This window comes from Clinocottus analis, unplaced genomic scaffold, assembly GCF_023055335.1.
Source record: "Clinocottus analis isolate CAN_PGR_092001 unplaced genomic scaffold, fCliAna1.0.p SCAF_11, whole genome shotgun sequence".
NCBI lineage: Eukaryota > Metazoa > Chordata > Actinopteri > Perciformes > Cottidae > Clinocottus > Clinocottus analis.
In genome coordinates this window covers 2,442,714-2,453,724 of record NW_027175832.1, presented here as the reverse complement: position 1 = coordinate 2,453,724, position 11,011 = coordinate 2,442,714, and the positions used below count along the sequence as shown (strand labels likewise).

The 11,011-nt window shown below is 44.0% G+C and overlaps 1 protein-coding gene across 1 annotated transcript; it reads left to right on the top strand.

Annotated features, from left to right (window-relative positions):
• Positions 1-7,895: 7,895 nt before the first annotated feature.
• On the top strand, positions 7,896-8,844 carry LOC137782113 (regakine-1-like). Its single transcript, XM_068571224.1, has 3 exons — positions 7,896-8,063; positions 8,155-8,269; positions 8,574-8,844. Exons 1-3 carry the CDS (start codon positions 7,997-7,999, stop codon positions 8,842-8,844), a joined length of 453 nt encoding a protein of 150 aa, XP_068427325.1. The 5' UTR covers positions 7,896-7,996.
• The last annotated feature ends 2,167 nt before the right edge of the window (positions 8,845-11,011 follow it).

Below are 11,011 nucleotides of genomic sequence, written 5' to 3'. Positions count from 1 at the left end.
AAAGTGGTTTGCAGAGCATGTACAAACCCAAGACATCCTGGATTCAACATGTTCCTGCTTCAGTAACAAAAGAAGAATAAATGATATAAAATAAATACGACAGGAGTGCCTTTGATTGCTAAAGGGCTGACGCTTGAGACTATAAAATATTGGCCTCAGATAATATTTGTCCTGCGAGAAGGAAGCAGGCTAAAGGTTTGCATTAAGCCACTTTGTCTGCCAAAAGGCGGCAAAGCAGCAAAAGAAAAATAATCACATTCGCTGGCAGCACAGAGCCAAATGTCCTGCTGTGCTCTCTTAATTCAATAAAGTGAAGTGCAGGTGTGGAGAAAATCTGTATATTGGTGAATTTCTGTTGAAGTCAAACAAACCAAAAAGAGCAGCCGAGAGATGTGGAGACGCTTTCACGTTACGTCACATTTCAAAGTTGAAATCTCGAATAATTCTGATCTGGAAATGAACACTTTTCCGGGAAGTGTGTCTTATTCTTTCACCTCACACACATAAATACACGCAAATACAATTATGTACACAGAGCAGATACACATGTTGGCGTGATTTGTCACCATCCCTCTTGGCACGGAGCTAATGGACAGACACTCTTTGTGTGCTAAACAAATTAGCTCCATTACTAAGAGACAGACAGCAAAGGTGAGAGGAAGAGGGAGAGAGAGAGAGACGCAAAGGTTCAAGACAAGGTGTGCAGAGGGGGATAAATGTAGCGAGAGGCAAACATAAAAAGGAAGAGGAGCAAGGGGAGATGAGATTTATGCATGATTTTGAAGAGGGAAGTCATTTTATCCAACACAACTGAGTGTGTGTGTGTGTGTGAGCCGGGCTAGACGTCTAAGCACTTCGAGCCCTCGTGAGAGAGGCTAAATGTGCATTATCATCCATCCATCACTCACACATTACTCATTCACTTACTTACTTACACTCAGACACACAAATACACACACACACACACACACACACACACACACACACACACACGGAGCACATACATGAATGCTGATACGCGCTAATACGTGCACTTAACACCAGACTGGATGCGAGTGAGACACATTTATCTCCATGCAACTGTGTGTGGAAACGATACTGAGTGCATCTGTGCAAATGTGTGTGTGCGTGTGTGTGCGTGTGTGTGTGTGTGTGTGTGTGTGTGTGTGTGTGTGTGTGTGTGTGTGTGTGTGTGTGTGTGTCTGCAGGAGCAAATGAGATCCGGCAGGTTTCAGGTCAAAGCCGTCCTCCGTCAAATGATTGGTTCATAATCTGATTGGCAGGCAGACTCCCACTTCTTCTTCTTCTTCTTCTTCTCTGTCTTCTTTTCCCACTTTATTGCCGCTCCCTCCCGCTGTGCACATTCCTGTGTACCTTTGACACACTCTCACTTCACCTCCGTCAAATCCCCCTCTTAATGTCGTGTTCCCTCACTCCATCCTGCCTCACGCTTGCTGATGTACACACATCATTCCTTCTGTGCCGTAATCACATTACCTGTGGTAACTCCACTCATAACCACAGCACCTCCGCCGTGGAAGTGCACTGTGTGTGTGTGTGTGTGTGTGTGTGTGTGTGTACAATATCCTCCATAGATATATGTATAAAAACATGTCCTGTGAGGTCAAAGTGAATGGACTATAGGAGCTAAAAGATTTTCCACGCAGTAATTACTGGAGGGTTGATGCATTTCAGTGCTATATATGATAATAGTTTCACAGGGTTCATGGAATTATCGCTGGCTTTTTGAAAGACCTGCACAATATAATTACAAAACAATACGTGCATTCAACCTTTTAAATTCACAGACAATCATATAAGCACATCAACTTCAACAATATAGATTCATTGTAAAGCTCACAAACACAGTTCCTGTGAGAGGACTGAGGGAAGTTTTTTGAGTTCCCTACCGTTGACTTTTTTTCTGCTCATGTGCAATTATTTGGTTAAATGTAGGAAGAAAAACTAACTTTGAGTTTGAAGGCCGAGGCCACTGTACCCCAATCACCGAGGGTATTGATCTGATGATCCTCGATCAGAGGACTTCCTTACCTCTGGCCTTCTAACCTCTGACCTTTGCATGATGTTTTTTCACGTCATGAGAGCTGGACAGAGGATGCAACCTGCAATGTGATGCACACAAACACTACAGAGGATGAAAAAGAGGAAAAAAACATCTCTTTTTTTTGCATGAAAGAGATTTAATGATATGCTACAGGCCTCACTCTTTGCAGCTGCTTGGGATCTATAGTGCCATGTCACTCAACAATCAATATCTCTCAAACACACACACACACACACTCTCACAGACGTACACACGCCCTGGGAGGAATCTCTCTTATCGGGAAACATCAGATCAAGCAGATACACTTGAATGGCTATTGGGGCCAGATTGACTCACAGTGAGGGGATTCAGGATCAATGTTTGTGCTTGCAAGCCAAACTCATTCTGTTGTTCTCTTTGTGTGTGTGTGTGTGTTTGAGTGTGTGTGTCCTGGTAGTGTTTGCCTGCCTCGCCAGCTGTCTGTTTATTCACGGCATATTCATATTAAAATGGCCGGTGGCGAGGATCAGAGGACAGACTAGCAGCCCGAGGACAGGCCCAACAGAGTCCATGGACTCCTCCAAGCAAGAGAGGCCCCTTGTGCAGGCCCCTGATGCAGGCCCATGGTGCAGGCCCATGGTGCAGGCCCATGGTGCAGGCCCCTGATGCAGGCCCCTGGTGCAGGCCCATGGTGCAGGCCCATGGTGCAGGCCCATGGTGCAGGCCCCTGGCGCAGGTTCATAGTGCCGGCCCCTGGTGCAGGCCCACTAGTGCAGGCCCTTGGTGCCGGCCTCTGGTGCAGGCCCCTGATGCAGGCCCCTGATGCAGGCCTCTGGTGCAGGCCCCTGGTGCAGGTCCCCTGGTGCAGGCCCCCCGCCGGGCTGGACGGACAAAGACAAGCGCCTGTATTTTCCAAACGCGGGCCCTTCTCGCCACCCAGAGGTCAGGAACTTAGAATAATCTGAGTTTCAGCTGGAGGGACCCTGCTTTCTCATGCACCCACACACACAAACACACATTTAGGTACTAGGGCTTTGATGTGACCCTGCGTAACCCAACAGAGTAATGCATGGTGGGGTGTCACAGGGCGAAGAGAGAGTTTCGAAAGGTGGGGGAGGTGGAGGGGGTCTATGTGGGCAGAAAGACTCAGAAAAGCGGTGTGTGTTGGGGATGAAAAGGGCAATCATGGGATATGGCAAAATCAGAGACAGAAACAAGGAGCAAGAGGGTGAGATGTGGACTGAATGGACGGTATGATCAAAGCAGACAAATAACAGAGAGATCAAGAGCGAGAGGGAGACCTCGAGTCATGAATGAGCTCGGCGGTCTAAAAGGAACCCGTGCACTTTGATCTCCTCTCATCATATTTCTCAAGCACATCTTCATTTAAAATGCCACCGTCACCAAAGGGAGACAAATGACCGACGACGAGACACAGAAAAAAAAATCAATCAGTGGATTCATCAGCCGGTGGGAATGACACACAGAAGGTTTTTAAAAGCACAATATCAAACTTGTCAGCTTTATTCAAGCACTGTAAGTCCAGCGTGGGAAGTCTAAATTATTTAAGGCCAGCTGACATTTTATCTCTTTATCCGCACAACTCACTGTGTTGTCATGAAGAGCAGAATAATGTCAGCTGTAGCCTCGGGGGTTGCAGGACTTGTATTTTTTGCCCCTTTTTGACTACTGGGCTAAATTTTGGATGACTCTCTCAGAGGCTGTCAAGCTCCCATTCACTCACTGCAGGGGAAGTACGCCATCTAGTGTTGAGACTTTATATACAGAGAAGAAGAGCATTAGTGCGTCAGACAGCTAATGGGAGGAAAGGAAGCTTCACTATAATTAAAAAGTGACATCGTGGACTCTCACAGTGAGCGCCGTGCCGTCAAATACACATTTTAAGTCACATTCAGATTAAGAAAGTCAGATAGAGATGGTTATGTGTTATGATGTACACACAGTTGTCAGTTTATTAGGTACACTTGGCTAAAACTAATGCACTCCTGCAATACGTCCTCTAAGAACGTTACAACACTCAGCTTTTTAAAGCTGTGTTAGTGAGGTGTTATGAAGCCCATTTCCATTAGTAAAATAGAAAAAAAATACATATAATTAGAGATAGAAAGCTGAAATAATGAGATAGAAAGTGTGTGTGTGCTTCAGTGGCGCTGACTTTTTTAAATCTCATAATTATGACTATTTATCTCAACTAAATTCCATTATAATGCATCTTTCTTAATCTGTCATCATATAGAAGCGGCTGCAGGTCAAATGTGCTTTGGTCCGATATGTTCAGGGCTCATTTCTGCTTGAAGTGGACGAACATTGACTTCTGTCTGATAGCATCATCTCTTTTGCCATCGAATTCAAAAACATAGTTATGAATCTGAGGACAAAAACAACATCTGAATGTTGATTTGGTGATAAAAGGAGCTTGTTCAACCCCAATCCTGTCAAAGTTGACTTTTCCCTTGGACTTCAGGCTATGAAGACGATCCAAAAGCTGCACGAAGAGAAGCAGAGATCGACTCTTAGTCCACATCTCTCACTGGTTTGTCCCTTCCTATTGTTAGTCATAAACAATATGAATGTTATACGATCCTGTTTCTGAACACTGTGTCTGCAGTCGGCAGTTTAAGACGCTCCTTAAAGTTTAAAGGCCTTCATGAATCAGCCGTAAGTTCGGCCCATTCCACTCCTACAACACAAAGCAACCACACAACAGAACAACGCGGCTGCTAATCCACCCGTTTTTAGCAAATCTAAAGAGAGAAGTTGACAATTTGCTGTCTATAATAGCGCCGGCCAAAGCAGACGAGTTACTGGAGCGGTGAAAACCCACTCTGTGTGAAACGATCGTGCCGGATCAGCTGTGGTATTGCGCGTCTCCCAACCGTGAAGAGCGCTCGCGGGGCCAAACGCCATTATAATTAAAGCGTTTATTGATTAGACTTTAACGTGCTCCTGCGTCCTCTGGACCGTGAGCACCGGGCGGGTCAGTAGCTCTCACTATGCTAATGCGTATGCTAATACGGCTTTTGAGTCGATTATTGACGGGTTCCCTAAATGGACGGTTGATCCACAATTGAAGCTCGGGGGGGTCAACGGCGACGAGATTGATACCAGACGGGAGGTCAGCTCCATGTTTAACCCAGGAAATGAATCGGGAATGACTTTGTTAATTGAAATATTAATGGGAAAGTAAATGAGAATTCGCAAATCCAAGAGGGATTTCTTTTCATCCCCTGGTTTTCGTGCAGAAATATATACAAAATCCATCCATGGAGACCCTTGGGGATGTCAGAGACCCTCAATTGTTGGGGATCAACCTCTCACTGGTTTCATTGACACATTCATCTATCTTTTTTCTGTGTGTGTGTGTGAGTGACAGAAAAAAAACAGATATAAAAATGAAAGAGCATAACGCAATGAAAGTCCTGAGGTAAAATAAAAAAAAGAGCAAAGCACCAGAAGAGAAGTGGCCGTACCTTGGTGGCTGAAGCCGAGAATAACAACGCTTGATGGTTGATGGACCTGTGGTGGGTGCTGGTGCTGGTGCTGGGGGGGTTGAAGCAGACCGTCATGCAATCAGTCTGGGAAAGGTCGGCGTATCGATCGGCGTGTACGTCTCCCGCTGTTACATATCAAAAACATCTCTGCTCTTCTCGGCGCTTCTCTCTCAAGATGACCCCGAGTACAATGCTCTTTACAAGCGGCCTGTCCCCAGACGGCCGTCCGGCCTGTCACGCCGGACTCAAACCCAGACACATAGCTCTTTGTTACAGCATACGTGGCCTTTACAGAAGTTTTTTCTAGCACTTTTTCTTTCTCTTTACTCGAAATGAACTTATCCTTTTGTGTGTGTGTGTGTGTGTGTGTGTGTGTGTGTGTGTGTGTGTGTGTACACAGACAGGAAGGAGATGGTGGAGGGATTTAATCTGATCGTCTGATTATTATAATTCTGCCAAAGAAAAGACGACAGAATCACACATCTTAATCTTCCAAAATGAATCAATACGATTCCTCGGCGCGAGATAACGGATACAATCAAACCTTGATCTGTCTGGAGCTGATACTTCATTAAACACAGAGAGCAGACAGCCAAATATATCCATCTGATGAGACACTTCTTTAATAATTGCTTTCATTTGCGACACGCCACTCACGTGTCTCTGCCTGCATGTGTGTGTGTGTGTGTGTGTGTGTTTGCTTTCAGTCAAGTACTAACTAAGTGTTCTTGTGTTTCACATCAGGAAACACACCTCGCCGCCTCAGCCAACTGTCCTAAACACCTAAACCTTTCAAATCTATTGTACAAAGATTACACAGAGGACACAACCACTGGTTCAGGGTACGTGGATCACGCATCAGTGTGTGTCAATGCACACGGTGTGAGATGAGACATCAGAAAGTTGTGGTTTGAGGCAGAGGAGGTTGGTTTCCTTCTAGCTTTTCTCACATTTGCTCTGTGTATGGTGAAAAAATGGTTTCTGTAAAACAATAACCGCATTGAATGCAGCCTTTAAGTGTGTGTGTGTGTGTGTGTGTGTTAACATGCATGCAAAGCCTATGTAAATGTGTTTTTAAGCGCGCCCTCGTGTCCACGCTTTACGGGGTCGACAATGTGCTCCTCATTCCCATTTGCGGTCGATATCGGATGAGGATATGAGAGCGGTATTGATCGTAATTTCCCGTGACGCCGCCTTCCGCTCCCTCGCTTTATCAGGAGACAAATACCCATCAGCCACGCTGTCGGCCAACCGACGGGCTGCTGCCCAGGACAACAGCTAATGAGCACGAGAGGAACGAATAATCCAACCAGGCATTTCTCTCCTGACAAACAGGTTGCCACAGGGAGGAGAAATGTGTGTGTGTGTGTGTAGTTCCAAATGCATCACTTCAGGCAGGTCGTTATGTGTGTTCATGCTTGCATGTGCATTTGTGTTTGTGTATGCTGCATCACACCAGCCCCACTTTTCATTGATTACAGTGACAGGACACCAGTTGGGGATTCGTGTTGTTGAATGAAGAAGTCAAAGGCGGGAAGCGAACATGAGCTTTCCATCCTGACTGCAGACGGACGGCCAATCAGGTGTCACAGGTGATGTTTTATGATTTGCTGCCTGAGATACATCCTGGGTATCACTTCCCCTCCATACAGGTAGATAGATGGATGGACGGATGGATGGATGGACGGATGGATGGACAGATAGATAGACAGATAGATAGACAGATAGATGGATAGATAGATAGATAGATAGATAGATAGATAGATAGATAGATAGATAGATAGATAGATAGATAGATAGATAGATAGATAGATAGATCGATAGATAGATAGATAGATAGATAGATAGATAGATAGATAGATAGATACTTTAATGATCCCCAAAGGGAAATTCAGGTTAAACCTGGTAGAAGCATTTTTTATAAGAAACTATAACACAACATACAACATAACTTGTAATAATAAGAATATCAATAACGATGATGACACTAATGCAATGCTTCTTTTAGACACCGACCTTCTCGTGACTCTTAAAGTAGAAGCTGCTTGTGGCTTTTGTAGTGAGTGTAAAGGAAAGTAAGAGTCTTTCTCTTTGTCTGTGTCTTGTAGTCTTGAGTGATGCTGTAGTTGTGTACGTGTTGCATTGTGGGCAGGGCTGTGGTGATGGGTCTGTTCGTCTCTGACTCGTGAAAGGTGAACTAATTCTTTCCTCTCCCCGCCGTGCGGCCGCAGAGAGAACGGTGACGGGTCGGGGGTGTGATGATGGGGGGGGAGGCGGAAAGAGATTGTGTTTTAAAAGAGCCGAGATCCAACCTTGAATCATCAGAAAGACAAAGAGAAGTTTGCTAATCGTCTCATTGCTTTGATAACTACTCAATCGAGTAGCGAGATTACGTTCACGTGGGGGATTTAATCTGCGCTCAGCAATTGAAGGACAGAAGATGAGCTTCAGCCGGGTGTTAGCCGCTCTCCTCTGCTTCACCACGTGGGTCGGCGTTGTCCATGCAAGTGAGTACCGCACAGATTCTTCCAAAGAGCATTCGGCAGGGGAACGAGAGGAGTGCTTAATCTGTGTTTTCTCGATGTCTGTCCTGTTCAGCGCATGCACCGGTGTCCAGCTGTTGTCTCGGGTGGTCGACCACAAGAGTCCCAGTGAAACGTATCGTGAATTACACCCTTCAGACTGAAGGCGCCTGTTCACTCGAAGCCGTAGTGTGAGTGGTCCTGCATGTTCACAATGTCATGAAGCCATAGCTCAACCTGGAACGATTAGGTATATATAGTGGGTTTGGGATAATCTAACTGTCAACACTTGAAAATAGTCTTTTTAAAAACAGTTCACAGTGAAATTCAGAGTAACAGGGTTCTGTTGGGGTTTTTTTTTATTACCAATTTGCAATGCATTGTGCTTAAATATCTCAAAACCTGAAGAAACTCAACAAATGTGTAAGAAAACTACTTTTTGACATGAAAAAAACGGCATTACGATTCCATTAATAGATCACAATCATTTTACAGGTTTCAGACAAAGGGTGGAAGAACCATTTGCTCCGACCCGAAAACCGGCTGGGCAAAAAAAGGCATTCTGAAGGTGGACGAGGAGAAAAAACTAAAAATGGCCTCGCAAGAGATGGGACAGAATGAAGAAGCGTTAACGAGCGACGTCACACCAACAGCGTCCCTCCCGTTGACGAACACGCCACGGAAGAAAGGCAGGAACCGAAATGGACGGAAAGGCCGGAAGAACAAGTCCAGGCGAGGGAGGAAGGGCCTGAAGAAATGTGTGTGAGGAATCAGGAGACACTTAAACGTGGGGCTTGGCCTGCTATATTCTATGAATAGTGGAGCCGTGGAACAAAAATATACCTTTATATCTTATTGTATGTGATTCAATTTGCAATGTGTATTTAAATATGATCTTTTTTTTGTCATAAATGTGTCAAAAGAGCATAAAGTTTGACCTTTGTCTAGTCATTTGCCAATAAATTCTTCTCAAGCAATTTTGGTGTTTTTGTTAAGAACAAAAAATGGAGCATAGTGTGAAACACATATGACAAATACAGTACATGTTGTTAGCTCTCATTGTGTTCACACTAATGTACAGGAAAGACACAAGAGATAACAACACAGATGAGCAGCATAGATTGAGCTGGACAAACAGATGTACACAAAATAAATGCATATACTGTGGTCTGGTTTGTAGCTACAAGATACACGTGTTAATTAAGGCAAAGAAAATGTAATACATACAGTTTGGATTTTAATACATTACATCACTATTGGTAGCTTTCTGGGTATTTAGGACAAGACACACAAAGGGCATCACGCACATGATCCTACGTTCACCTTTACGCTGTAAATGTGACACTGATATCATGACGTCATACGACGCTGAGTACGATTCATTACGGAAACGAAATACCACAAAAAACGCCACAGAACTGAATGCCACCGCCAAAAACATAAAAAAAAATTGTAGTTGGTTGGAACAATATGCCCTAATAGAGATGTAGTACTGCAATACTTATGAATACACAACATGCATGCATACAAACATGTTGTTTTGCTTTATATTAAATAACCTTCTACCTTTACGAAAACCTGAAAATAATCAAATATATCACTTTTCTTATCATTCATTGAACCGTAAAGCAGAATCTCTTTCTGTCTATGTTCTTTACACATCTCAGAAACAGCTCATCAGATCAACTTCTACTTGCTGTGTCAAACACATAAATTATTAATGCACATTGAATAAACCAGGCAACAGTCTCTGTTGTCTGCCGGCTAGCATGGGACTCACAGCAGACGCTCATCCTGCTTCATTTTGGCAGCTGGACGCTGGATAACTTTACACTTTTCTTCACATAACTGAGCTCAAACATATGATCTACACAAGAGCAACACCACGCTGACTTTGCAGCTCAAACTGTGTACGTTCTTGGGGCCTTTCATACAGTCTATATGGTTTTTTCCATACGTAAACATGACGCTAATAAGGTAGCCGCCAACCACATAGCCTGGCCCGACCGCCTTTTGTGTTTCCCGCTATCTAATGGCCGCCGCTCTGCGCTCGTACCGCGGTTGAGTTAGCGCTTCCCCCCAAGCTAACGCTGTTAGCGCTCTCAGTAATTTGCATGAGCACCGGTCAAGCATTTGGCCCCGAGTGAATAGACAAAATGGGTGTCTATAATTTTAAATGGGTCAATTAGTTTACTCAAACAACTACTAGCACATGTCTTGTCTGGCCTGTAAGTGTGTGCCTTTGTGTCTCATGGTGCTGTAGTGGTATGTGTGTGATATTTGTGATTGTTTTGTTGCTGTCTTTGTCAGGGATGTGTTCGGTTTTGTTTGGCATTGTGGGGTTGCTACATGCCACCACAAGCGCCACATCCTGAACATTCAGCAGAGCAAGTGTCTGCGTTGGTAAATGTGTCCGGTCATGAAATTCAGCAGAAGAGTTTCATGAGACTGCTTCCTGTGTTCTAAGAAAAATGAAAACAATGCGGCAAAACCTAAAAGAGGTCACGCAGCACTTTGCATGTATGACAGAACCAAGTATGTAAATATACACACAACATACAAAGAAACTGTACGCAGACTGACACACACAGCTGTGCATTTAAACACTTAAGAGACATATTTCCCTCAGGAGTTGGTGGAGACCCACTTTGATTATCATCATTATCATCTTAACCGATTTATATAATCAATAATGTGGAACATGTCAGTCAAAATATTCTTTACATTTTTCTAATTATGTTCAAAGGAAGATGGAGCACCATTACATTTTATCTGAGGAAACACTGTGATGTAATATGAGGGAATGCTGGACGGAAACTTCTATTAGTCATAACATAACTATGACTAATTATTATTATTATTAATCATAGCTCCATTATATGTTTCATTTCTGTCAGACGGATTGATGTAGAATGATACGACTGATTATGTTG

Bases quoted from the DNA above. Each gene is read 5' to 3' on its own strand.
- LOC137782113 (XM_068571224.1), top strand. From the start codon at position 7,997: ATGAGCTTCAGCCGGGTGTTAGCCGCTCTCCTCTGCTTCACCACGTGG. The intron at 8,064-8,154 runs GTGAGTACCGCA...TGTCCTGTTCAG, and splicing joins GGTCGGCGTTGTCCATGCAA to CGCATGCACCGGTGTCCAGC. The intron at 8,270-8,573 runs GTGAGTGGTCCT...ATCATTTTACAG, and splicing joins TGTTCACTCGAAGCCGTAGT to GTTTCAGACAAAGGGTGGAA.